The 13,175-nt window shown below is 33.5% G+C and overlaps 1 protein-coding gene across 3 annotated transcripts in view; it reads left to right on the top strand.

Annotated features, from left to right (window-relative positions):
• ccser2b (coiled-coil serine-rich protein 2b) overlaps positions 1-13,175 on the top strand; it is a 126,665-nt gene that overhangs the window by 72,369 nt on the left and 41,121 nt on the right. For all 3 annotated transcript variants that reach the window (XM_021480271.3, XM_005156108.6, XM_021480272.3), the window contains exons 4-6: positions 6,283-6,382; positions 6,862-6,958; positions 7,133-7,289. In XM_021480271.3, coding sequence (XP_021335946.1) covers positions 6,283-6,382; positions 6,862-6,958; positions 7,133-7,289 — 354 coding nt within the window. The remainder of the gene's footprint in view (positions 1-6,282; positions 6,383-6,861; positions 6,959-7,132; positions 7,290-13,175) is intronic.

The raw sequence follows: 13,175 nt of genomic DNA, 5'->3' as shown, positions 1-13,175 counted from the left end.
TGTTATTTAGTTACTTCTTCCAAGGTCAGATTTTCTTTTCTAGCGTCTGTTCTCAGAGATGATAGCAACCATTTAGCACACTAACATCAAAACCGTCATGAAAATCTGCATTTGCATTGGTAAATTGAATAAAATCAAATATACATCACAGTACTATTGAAGAGTTTGGTGGTAGGACCAAAGTTCCTTTTAAATGATGAGCAGCAAAGATGGTCTGCACTCAAAAGTGTAGGAAATGAAAAACGTTTTTCTGTAAGTGTAAGAATTAAAATTAAAAAAAAGTTTTGGCTATGAGCCTTTGTCAGTATAATGGTTTATTGTTCCTTGATCCTTATTTACTGGTGTTTAAAATCATACTTGCTTTAGTCTCATTAGGTTAACAGTTTAAGATTAAAACTGCGAAAAAAAAGCGTTCATTCATCTAATTAAAAAATAGGGTTATGGTTGACATCAAAATTTGATCACTTGACTTAATAAAAAAAAATAATTTCCCTTAAACAATATTTTCTAACTTCATGAGAACAATTTTAAATAACTGGCACAAAGCATATTTGTCTTTATTTAAATTTTCTTTTTGTTCTAAACAAGAAGATAGCTTTAATAAATACAACAATTTCCATAAAATGTTCTTTTATCCAATAAAAAAAAAAAATAGGTTAATGGTTTCACATCTAAATTTGATCACTTGACCCAATAAAAAATTAATAATTTGCCTTAATATTTTTAAAGTCCATGAAAGTTTGGAAATCTTAAAATTTTACATTGGCGAAAATCTCTTGTTCTTAGTTGAGCTCCTAATTAAAACATTTATATTTAACTAAAAACTTAAAATATGTTACTTTCAAACAAAACTAAACAAAATTTTTGAAATCTAAATCAAACTAGAATTAACTAAACATAAATCTAAATCAAACTAAACTAAACTAAAATCTAAATCAAACTAAACTAAACTTAAATCTAAATCAAACTAAACTAAACTTAAATCTAAATCAAACTAAACTAAACTTAAATCTAAATCAAACTAAACTAAACCTTAATCTAAATTAAACCAAACTAAACTAAACTTAAATCTAAATTGAACTAAACTAAACCTAAATCTAATCTAAACTAAACTAAACTTAAATCTATATTGAACTAAACTAAACCTAAATCTAATCTAAACTAAACTAAACTTAAATCTAAATCAAACGAAACTAAACTTAAATCTAAATCAAACTAAACTAAACTTAAATCTAAATCAAACTAAACTAAACCTTAATCTAAATTAAACCAAACTAAGCTAAACTTAAATCTAAATTGAAATAAACCTAAATCTAAACTAAACTAAACTAAACCTAAATCTAAATTAAACTATACTTAAATCTAAATCAAGCTAAACTAAACTAAACCTAAATCTAAATCAAACGAAACTAAGCTTAAAACTAAATCATACTAAACTAAAATTAAATCTAAATCAAACTAAACTAAGCTTAAAACTAAATCATACTAAACTAAAATCTAAATCAAACTAAACTAAATCTAAATGGACATGATATCATCACTCAGTTGCTGCAGATTTGTCAGCTGCACATTCATGATGCGTATCTCCCGTTCCACAGCATCACAAATGTGCATTTTGGATTTAGTTCTGGTGACTGTGGAGGCCATTTGAGTACAGCGAACTCATTGTTATGCTCAAAAAACTAGTCTAAGATGATTCACACTTTATATCATGGCGCATTATACTGCTGGAAGTAATCATCAGAAGAGGGGTACACCTCTTTCAGCCCAAAGTTTGAAAAGAAAATATCCTTCGCACCATTACACCACCACCACCAGCCAGAATAGTTTATACAAGGCAGGATGGATTCATGCTTTCATGTTGTTGATGCTAAATTCTGACGCTTTGCTGACAGGAGTTGCATCCAGTGTGGTCTTTTGATGCAGTAGCCCATCCGCCCCAAGGTTTAACATGTTGTGCATTCAGAGATGCTCTTCTGCATATCTCGGTTGTAATGAGTGGTTATTTGAGTTACTGTTGCCTTTCTATCAGCTTGAACCAGTCTCACCATTCTTCTCTGACCTCTGGCATTTGCACCCACAGAACTGCCGTTCACTGTATGTTTTCTCTTTTTCAAACCATTCTCTGTAAACTCTAGAGATGGTTGTGCTGTTGATCAGCAGTTTCTGAAATACTCAGAGCCCTTGTGCCACCAACAACCATGCCATGTTTAAAGTCACTTAAATCACTTTTCTTGCCCATATTGCTCTGTTTGAAATGCAGCAGATCGTCTTGACCATGAGCCTGTTTCAGTAAGGAGGTTCAACCAACTCGGAGTTTAAACTTGAACTCTGAGTTGATTTATCGAGAGCTTGAGTTTTCGGTTTCAGAACAGCAGATCTGAGTTGGGTCAATCAACTTTGAGTAGACCAACTAAACAGAGATAGTTAGCGTGGGAAAACAGCTGCTCAAGTTAATGCGTAATTTGACATTTAAAGTATTTAAATATTTAAGTATAATAAAGTAAGTAATGTAATGTGTGACGTTTATAAATTTTTAAAAAACTTTTATACAAGTTTATCAGTTTTAATAGATTTAAATGTGCACTTGTGTGTCTGCCTTTTTATTGATCAAGTGATAGAGGTTGATATAACATTTAGAATGTAAGAAGTACTAAAAATAGTTTTTAGAAAGAATAATAATCCCATTAATCTAGTAACAACACATGTCAAAGCTCTGAGTTTAAGCTAATTATTTATTTAAAAAGGACAAGCTTGTACGTGACTTTGTACTGTATGTGACTAAAATGTAGGCAATATCTATGTTTCCATCCAAATATATGACATAAATTTATGTGCAAAACTAGAATTTTGCATAAAACATTCGAATAAAGCAGCGTTTCCATCCAACGAGTCAAAGAGAATAAAATAGTCACTTCATGATTAAACGGGCACCAAATATCAACAATAAAATAAGAATTTACTGCGGTATAAGAAGCTGCGCCAATTATTTCCTTATTTAATAAATGTACTTGCGCCTCAGAACAGAAGACAATGCTAACACACAATTAACACGTTATGGCGTTTGAAGCCATGAGACGCGGAGACTCTTGACACGCTCCAGACGCTCGGAGGTAATTAATAATATACACTAATACTAAAACAGTTAAGGCATTTTAGAATGACTAAAGCAACATTTAAGGCGTGTTACAGTGTGCTCAGCCTGCTGGTTTGTCCATTCACACACATTTTCATAATCATATCATGACCTTTTTTTAATGTACATACTGTAATTTGTTCAGTAAAAGTGTTTCCGTCGTAGTGTATGCGCATTTTTTCTATCGAATAAAAGTTTATCCTACTCGGTTATGCGTGTGTTTTTATGCATATTTTTAAAATTTATGTGCATCATGACGTTTCCATCAATCATTTTTATGCACATCTCCCAAAATGAGCTCTAAAATAGGTGTGTGGAGACGTAAGGCTAAGTCGAGAAATACCTCTTCGTCTTTAAAAAGGGGGAGAAGACAGACAGAAACTTTTTAGAGAATAAAGAGTTTAGAGACTAAAACCTGCTCCTGACCAGGTTAGGTTCACAGAGTAAGTTACCACAGTAACTAACTCTGAGTTAAAGTTACCTCTCTTTCAGAAACAGGCTTGACTTATTCTGCTTTCTCGAGATTGACAAACCTGCCATTTTGAAACGGAAAATCCAGAGTTTCTCTTATTTCAGGGTTAAAATACTCTGAGTTTTCACTTAACCTGCTTTCTGAAACAGACCCCATGTCTACATGCCTAAATGCACTGAATTGCTGCCACGTGATTAGCTGATTCAAAATTTGCATTAATGAGCAGTTGGACAGGTGTACCTTATAAAGTGGCTGATGAGTGTATAATACAGCTAAATTTGGATTTTGTGTGTGTTTGTATTGATTTATCTTTATCAAAAATGACTTTTTAATATTACCTGGCAACCAGTCATCATTTTAAAGCTTGTCAGAATGCAACATGCAGGATAGATATTATAAATCTACTCAGCGCCACTCTGAAGAGGTGTAAGGTATCTTTAATTGTACCTTTTGTTAATTTATCATGTTTATTGTGAAGTAAATGACTCATCAGTAGAGCTCATTAATATTCATGACCAATCCAAATATGGTCAATATGGAGCTTTTGATTCTAGGGGTATTTTATAAATATCTAATAATATAATATTAATAATAATAATAATAATAATAATAATAATAATAATAATAATAATAATAAATAATAATAAATAAAAGTTAATCTAAATCATTAATAAACAACTTCTGTCTTTGAATGTTATCATAGTTTTTTGTATTTCTATTTATTTTTCCTGTTAAAATGAATAGACTTTTTAACTTTTAGAGTCTAACTGTTGCACTCTGTTCCTCATTATTAACTAAATCCAGTATCACTGCTACATTAGCCCCATCTAGGTCATGTAATTTAGTGTTATACTAATTAGGCTTAATAGCCTGACATTCATACAGATAGGGTTGTAGGGCATTGACCATGGCTACAAAACCAATAATTAAAGTAAAGAAGTTCAATTATTTCTGTCTTTGGTACTGCTTGTTGCTGTAAACATTTTTGCTTCTGTCTTTTTCAAGACATTTTAAAATGGCCTATTTTGGAAATTGCCTGTTCCCTTTTGAGTATTCCTGTAGTCTGTTGTTATGCTTTGAGCAGGTAGCTGGTCATGGTACAAAAGTCATTTAGCAGAGGTCCTCAGCTGGCACTTAATCTTCTTTGAGAAAGATGAGTTGTGGAGAGGAGGAGATGACTTACATCACGTATAAGAACTATTCCTTGCTTGAATACGCACCAATTGTCCTCCTTCCTCCTTCAAAGAAGTCTACTCTGCCTATTGCTTTATTCAAATGATTTTACAAGCTTCCACATCCATTTGGTATGCTATTATTAAAGTTTGCATGAAAACAACATTTATGTATTTTTATTTTGCTAGCTCACATTGTTTTGTTTGGGTAATAAGAATTAATAACTCCTTACATTTATACAGCGCTTTTCTGGGCCCTTAAAGCGCTTTACACATAGGGGGGATCTCCTCATCCACCACCGTTTTGTTTAGGTGAATAATTGAACTGTGCAAGTTAATTCATTGATGTTTTCGTTGTTCTTTTTTGATCTGGTAATCTTCAACGAACGCCTGACCATTTTCTTCCACATCAACCTGAGGGCTTCTATTGCAACTGCCTGTTAATTTCTTCTCCTACCTTTAAGTTTGCTGTAAGGGAATGATGCACAAAATGACTACTTAATGTTCCAAAAGACTACTTAATGCTCAGTTGATTTACATTAACATACTGAAATAAAAGTCTGAATGAATCACTTTCTGACCATCTGAGACATGGATATTAATATTGCTATTGTGATTTTCAAAAGTATTTGTTGAGCCTCCCCGTACAGTTTGATATATCGCTTGGACCCGGAAGCCGCTTCATATGACGTCACGCTATCCAACAAAGAAATAACCTGATTCATGGGGTTGGCATTTTAAAAGTGAAAGCTAGGCTGCGGTAAGAAAGAAACCCAGAAGTATTGCCTGGAGTCACACAGGAGCGCATCTGCGATGGCATGGTGTTGTGTACCTGGCTGTATTTTATCAGCGAAAAGAAAATTGCAACAATATTTTCCTTTCACTGCTTTCAAAGTGACTCAAGATCCGTTCTGAATGGATAGTTAAAATTATAAGGGAGACCAGACCCCATTTTCAGCTTAAAGGAATTGTAAGTTAAGGGAAATGGCACTAGTTAGCTAATGTTATCTTTCCTAAACACACATTTTAGATGCCATTTATCAAACTTAAGTTAATGAACTGATTCTTTGTTGTTATGATACTGAATTTCGATACCAAACGGTACTTAAAAAAAAAAAATTAAAAAGTCAATTTTCCGCTAAGATTTGACTTTGTACTGAAAAACAGCTGAATTTGCCATTGTGTTTACATGCTCAACAGAAATGATTGCGATTGGCCATAAAGGTCACCGGTTTACTGATGACCTTCACCAATGTTTACCAAGTGCAAACACAGATACATAGACACTGGAGCATTTTAAAGCCCGAAGATCAGCTGCTCTGTCTATAAGCTGACGTATGAATGTCTAATTAACTAATGATGATTCGACTGATCTTTGCGGCTTTAAAACGCTACAAAAAAAAAAAAAAAAAAAAGTTGTAATTGCTAAATTGAGATCTACTGTTATAATGGATGGGTCCTAGCTGCAATTCTGACTGTCTTTTCACATTTTATTTTATAAGGACATTCTCAACAAGCTTGAGAATGTGGAGTCATGTGACCTGGAAGATGATGACCTCATGTTGGATTTGGACTTGTCTGTAGACGCATCATTTCACAGTGGTTAGTGGTGACATTGTTTTGTATTGCACTGTATTTTCTAATGATATATATAATATTTGACTTGAATAAAAAAAGAAATGGTAGAAAGTAGAAGTTCTGATAAATTAAAGACACATTACAGAATGTAACAACACAAGAAATTGAGCTAGAAGCTGAAACATATCTGTGTATAGTTTATGCTTGCAATGCTGGAAATATAGTTGTGCAAATTAAACACATAACGCAATGAGATTACAAACATATTTTAGACAAACTTTTAGACAGTACAAATGAATAATAGGTTTGACTTTCATGGCCACTTAATAATTAAACATTCTGCTCTGTAGTACCCTTTTTATAGACTGTCAGGTCTCACATTATATAAAGTGTCTTTAATTACTATATGAAAATGTAATTGTTAGATGCATTGTAGTAAATCGTTCAATCACTGCAAATTCTGCATCTACAATTAGTTCTTGGTATTTTTATATTTGTTTTAGACACTGATGAAATGTCGTCTTATGAATGGTCTGAAAAAGAAGGTCGGCCTACTCAGAGGAGGAGATGGCAACAACACCGGGGCATGTGTGAAAACAGGTGACCTTTTCATTCTGACATTTGGTGAAGTTGTTGTGAATTTTATGTCTGTACTTATCACAATATGTAAGAGCAAGCAAAGCATTGTTATATATTCTCGAGTTAGAATTACCATCCTTGTTGCAGAGGCTTCTGGCAGACCTGGTTCATGTTTTCTCTCTGTGTGACCTACAGAACTGGCCTTTTGCAGTCATTTGACGGGTTTAGGGGACATGGACTGGAGAGGTCAAGGTCAGACCATGTTACACTTGATGATTTGACACTGAATCTCGTGGCTCAAGACTGCTCTTCTGTCAAAGAACAACTGCTTCAACTGATGACACTGCTTCAGGTCAGACACAACCACATGGCAAATATATTCTAATCCATTTTTCAACTTAAAATTGTAAAACAAGTTCCTGCACAGACTTTTTTGAGTTAACCCCCTGGGGTCGAAGTCCACGTATACGCGTTCTGACAAGTTTTTACCTCATTGAGCTGAAATGAACCTAAATTACACTTTCAGTTTTTATCGTACAGATAAGATCAAAACATCAATCGAATCTGTTAGGTGTCTACTTTTAAATGTGTACACTCACAACAAAAACAAATGTGTGTGCTTTTGCAAAACAAGGATAATAAACAATGTAGGCATTCTGTCTTTTCTCTCTCCGTGAACTGTTTTTAGAAACACGTCAGTAAAATGCGAAAAAACTCCGCAAAAATAAAACTCCCATAGATGAGACACATATGTTTATAAAGCTTGAAGTGTCTACTTTTAATCGCAGCTATGCATGTTGAAAACAAATACTGTATGATAAAGTAATCAGTATGAAACCAACGCGATGTCTAGCTTCTCAGTCTGAGCTCATTAGAGTTAATGCGACCACGCCCACCAAGCTTAGTCATGACAATTAGCATGCATGAGAAGCGCGCAACAGTAGACTGTGTTAGGAAAAATACGTCATTAAAATGAACTGAAACTCAGCAAATACTCGACAAAGAAACATGTGAGATGTTTCTAAAGAAAGCTTGTCTACTTTTGCATTAACCAATTCAAGTCGAAAACAAATAATCTCCTTTCATGTAATCCGTATAAAAGAAAGGGCTGGTACCGATTCTCCTGTCGCCTCATTACAGCGAACGTGATCCCGCCCGCAGTGAAGGCGCAGTTCATATGGAAATGAACTGAGGTGAGCCAGTCAGGTGATAATGTACACGCTCCCCGAGACATGGCATCAAACGAAAAGCTTTATTAAAGTTACTTATTTTTGTTTGAACGATGGCACGCTACACAGGTGAAGAAGCACAGTACTAAACAGCGACAAAGAATTTACCTTTTCAGAGGAAGAGCACGACACTGATGACGAACGCATGCATTTTGAAGAACGTCTAGACTCAGCGAAGGACAGAATTCCTGCCGATAAGTCTTTTATTCTAACCTTTATGATTTATATGAAATATGTCCTTAAAGGCTACTTATAGTTTCATTGCTAATGCTATACAAAGTGTATCCTATACCGCATAGCGTATATTGATAAACATTGGCCTATAATGAAAAATGTAATGTTATATGAAATAAATAAATATATTATTATTATATGTATATTATAAAAATAAATATTTGTTTGCAATACAGGTGCTGTTCTGTTTAAAATTCCTATGTGGTAACTGAGTTTATTAGGTTAACTAGTATCGAGTTATTTTGTGTGATAGTTAAATATATTTTAAATAAACTGCAAACAAAAAAAAAATATATAAATAAACTTACTTTTTTCTCAGATTCTTTCTTGAAACTCTTAGTCACATACCTGTCTGATGGCTCATTATGCAGCTCATTATGCAGGTCTTTGTCTTCTCTGGTGTGACTCACTGCATTGTAATGATAGTTCATGCCTTCTCGCATAAACCATTTTCAAACAGAAAGTGACTTAGAAATTTTAATTCATTGTATTGTTTTCTGTGAGCAAGTGGACAAGATGATTCTCACATCATTTTGAAGCAAAAACACTAGACTACCAGATCCAGTTCTCAAAAGTCTTGTGCACAAATGTTCTCTTTGTGTTTCACGGCCTTGTTTCAGTGACTTCAAAATTTTAGTTTCTCACTAACCACGCATAAACGTTTCTTTCTCAAAAACACAAACACATACAAACATGCTGCTTAGGTATTATTGTACCCTAACTTGTGTTTGTTTCACACTTTAGCCATTAATATGTTTTTAAGATACTGAAAACAACACAAATGTCAGTGCATGTCAAAACTTCTCCAGAGCCCCAAAACACCCTCAGACCCCAGAGGGTTAACAGGACTTTTTGTTGAGTCAAAAACTTGGGTTTAAAGTTATATGTGCAGTTACATGTATGCTAAACATGTTAGCTGACATATATGCTAAAACATGTGCATCAAGTTGTAGCTATACAATTTTTTATTTAATAACTTATAAATTATAAAATTATATTCAGTATAAGAAAAGTCGAAGACAAAGTAGTTGAAGAACTGAATTAAAAGTGAGTTTATTTGTATTTTTTTTACAATGTAAAGCAATTTACATGTAATAAGCAAACTGAATTAGTTAAAACTGTGGGTGTAGTGTAGTATTAACCAAGGTGATTGATTCTGTGGCAGTGTGTGCTGAGGTGAGATACCTTTGCCATTTGTTTATAGAACTAGATTAAGACCCCGTTTACACTCATACATTTTAGTTTTGAAACGCATAGCTTTATCTGTGGTTATGCATTACTTCCACAATACTCTACAGTTTTCGAGCCCTAAAACTGAGCGTTTTGAAAATGCTCTTCAGCATTTTCAAAACGCTCAGTTTTTTTTGAATTTTTTTGAATTTTTTTGAGTTTATTTTAAAATGCTGCTTCTGCATGTCAGTATGAATTAGGGAAAACGGAGACATCTCAAAATGCAGGCATAGTTGCAGACATTCGCTACCCGATTGGGTTTTTTTTTCTCATTATCACAAAGTTGTTTTTTTTTTTTTTTTTTTTTTTTAATATACAAAAAGTTCTGTCTTATATTCTTTCCTTGTAAGTTCAGGCATCACAAATTTGATGATATGGAAAACAAACTCCAGAGGACTCATCAGGTAAATCCTCAAAAGGAAAAGTGTACAATTTAAAGTCATTCACATCACCCTGGCTATTTTGTTTCACTCCTAACAATAAAATGAAAAAATGACATAAGGAACTGCCTATTTTCATTTTAATGCTATCTTAACAGACACTAAAAATATCAAAGCTTTGTGTAGTTACATATTTATATGACCATAATTTTCAATGTATGCAGATTTAGAACAAAACAAAGCCTATAACATAACTGCCTCCTTTCATTTTCAATTAAAAAAATGAAACATACAGTATAAATATTAATTATTTAGGCCTATTTAAATATTAATTTAGTATTTTTGTACAATAATTAAGATCTAAAATGAGATAGTAAAATGTAATCAACTGTGAAAATGTAAATGAACTCTAAATGAAAAAGCTTTTTTATTGACTGTCTTAGTCCTATCACTTTAAAATAACAAACACTGTACATCTCTCTATATTTATTCTAAAACACTGCTTAATAAATAAATTAATTAATTAGATAAGGCCTACTTTTATTTCTTTAATTTTACTTTCCAAAATGAATCCTCATTTCACTTAACAAGTTTACAATGAAAATGAAGCTTGTTAACAAGTTTTTAATGATTAATGAAGGAATTATGATGCTACGTTTACAAGTAGCAGGGTATTTAAAGCTACTGTATTTTTCTGTTTGTTCTCATTCCGTTCCTTTGTGCCCCTGGAGGCACAGTCACAAACAGCAGTTAGTGCAGCGGCAGTGCCACTCACGGCGGTTAAGCTACTTTTTGTTGAATATCAGTTTTAATAATCAATATTGGCCATTATAAAAGTATGACGTTCAATAAGTTTATACAAAATAGGAAATAAAGGCATACAATCAGTCAAATATGCAGAATCAGTATACATGTTTACATAAATGAATATTGTTATCCCTAGTTCATTAGAAAGAAAATAAAGAAAAAAGACTTCCAATTAAATAACCTTTATTAATCACACAAAAACACTATGGTAGCAGGTGAGCAGAATAATCACAATTAGGTTTTCATATCAGGTGTAAACGTGCAATATTTTCAAGCTAATTTGGGGCATACCCCAGTCTTCGATAATGTGCAAATATGCAATACTTCATTTTAATTCAAAACAGTGACATAAACCAACTCCTGAAACAGAGCCAGAAAAACACTCTTATCTACTATCAATATCCAAGCATTAAACATTTAAAATACAACATTCATCACAAACCTTTTAAACCTTAAAGACAGCCCTTACAATATACGTACACAATACTATTACAAATACACAGCATGTAACAAACATGTATCACAATAATGGATCACATGCCTGCAAACAGCTACGATAGCTGTTACCCAGCATTAGCAACACCCAGCAACACCTGCTGCAGGTATCTGCGACTGCACATCCTGTTTAAATACACAGGATTACACGCATTGCCTCACTTGAAACATCACATAACATGATTCTTCAAACTTAGCTTTTCCTCATAAACCATTGATGCTGCCCAACCTTCCTTAGATGGTCCACATTGTCAGATCGGTGTTGTCTGCCTGGCGTGCACGCCACACTTCCTCCTCACCACTGCCACTCCATTCATAAAAGCAGTGCATGACCATAATTTACCATATCTCGCCTAGCCTGTCCCATTATTGTAAACACTCTAAAGTTTACAACCATTACAATAAATTAACTTATCTTGCCAGTCAGCCAAAACATGTTACCTGAGAACAAGTAATAGCTTCAAAGACAAAAGAAACGTTAGATAGAGACAAGATGAATTAAATATCATGTTTACTAACTACAGTAAGATGAGATTCAGCAGTAGATCAGCGGCTAAGTGTGGATGAGGAGCTTTTCAGAAACACTAGATGAGACACCAGTGTGGACGTAGATAGTTTTCATTCTAAATTGCATTTTAAAATTAAAATGCATCCGTGTAAATGGTTCCTAAGACTCCTTGGCATTCTTGTGGCCCCACATCAATTCAAATTTTTTGAAATGTTCTATTTGGTGACATTTAAACAACTTTTTTTATTTCAAACTATCATAATTCTAACAAACAAACCTGATTATAGGGTTTATGTCAACAAATGTTGTCTATATTGATTACCTCTTTTTACAGTTTAGATAATATGTGGTAGTGGAGAAGTTGATGAGGCGAGGATCTAACCCACAATCATGTAATGAAAACCAAGCCAAACAGTTAGAAGCACACAGACATAGAAGCTACAAGGTAACAAATAGGTAGTCGAAGAACCAGTATAAACTAAATCAAAGATCAACATTATCATAAAAACTTTGCAAACATTCTAAAAGAACAGACTGACAGACTAACTAAATAACACACAGGGCTACAAAGGCATAGGGCCAAGGCAAAGCTAGGATTAGAGATTCTCAGTCATGGGAATGACAAAAATAAAAGCTTAGACTGGAAGATGAGGGGGAAAAAAATTAAGGAGCTGTGGTGAACTCCAAGGTTTGTAAAGCCAAGCTAGAGCCAGTGGATCTAGAAACCTTAGCCGAGATGCATCAGGCACGTCTGGAGGACACAGTTTAGTCAAAAATCCCCATAAACACACTCCTAAACCTTATGTAAACTCTTCCCAGAAAAGTTAAAGATGTTGTAGCTGCTATGGCTTGGCCAACTCTATTCTAAATCCCACGGATTATGATTGGGAGTCATTAAATTTCATATGGATGTAAAGGCAGATATCATAAAACTTTTGGCACTAGAATACTGTAACGTTTATAGCTGTTACAAGTCAAAGATTTAAATGAATAAAACATTTTAATTTACTCACCCTCAAGTGGTTCATAACCTTCATGATTTTTTTTCTTTTTGACTGCAAAATAATATCTTGAAAAAAAGCTAGCAAACCTGAACCATTGACTTTCATAGTAGGACAAAACTAATACCATAAAAAGTTAATTGTTGCAGGTTTCCAACATTTGTCAAAATAACTTATTTTGTGTTCAAGTGAAGGTATTATCAATTTAGGTTGAGCTATGCATTTAAAGCTACAGCAATTAAACTTCCTCGTCTGTCTTATACTAAGTCTTATTTGAGTAGAAGCTAATCAGTAGTCTCACAATTTCAACAATTCCCCTATATCACAGAAAATGATTCCCTGCCGAGAGACAAG

This window comes from Danio rerio, chromosome 12 (assembly GCF_049306965.1).
Source record: "Danio rerio strain Tuebingen ecotype United States chromosome 12, GRCz12tu, whole genome shotgun sequence".
Classification (NCBI taxonomy): domain Eukaryota; kingdom Metazoa; phylum Chordata; class Actinopteri; order Cypriniformes; family Danionidae; genus Danio; species Danio rerio.
Note: the sequence above shows the minus strand (reverse complement) of the source record. Positions and strands in the feature narration are given on the sequence as shown.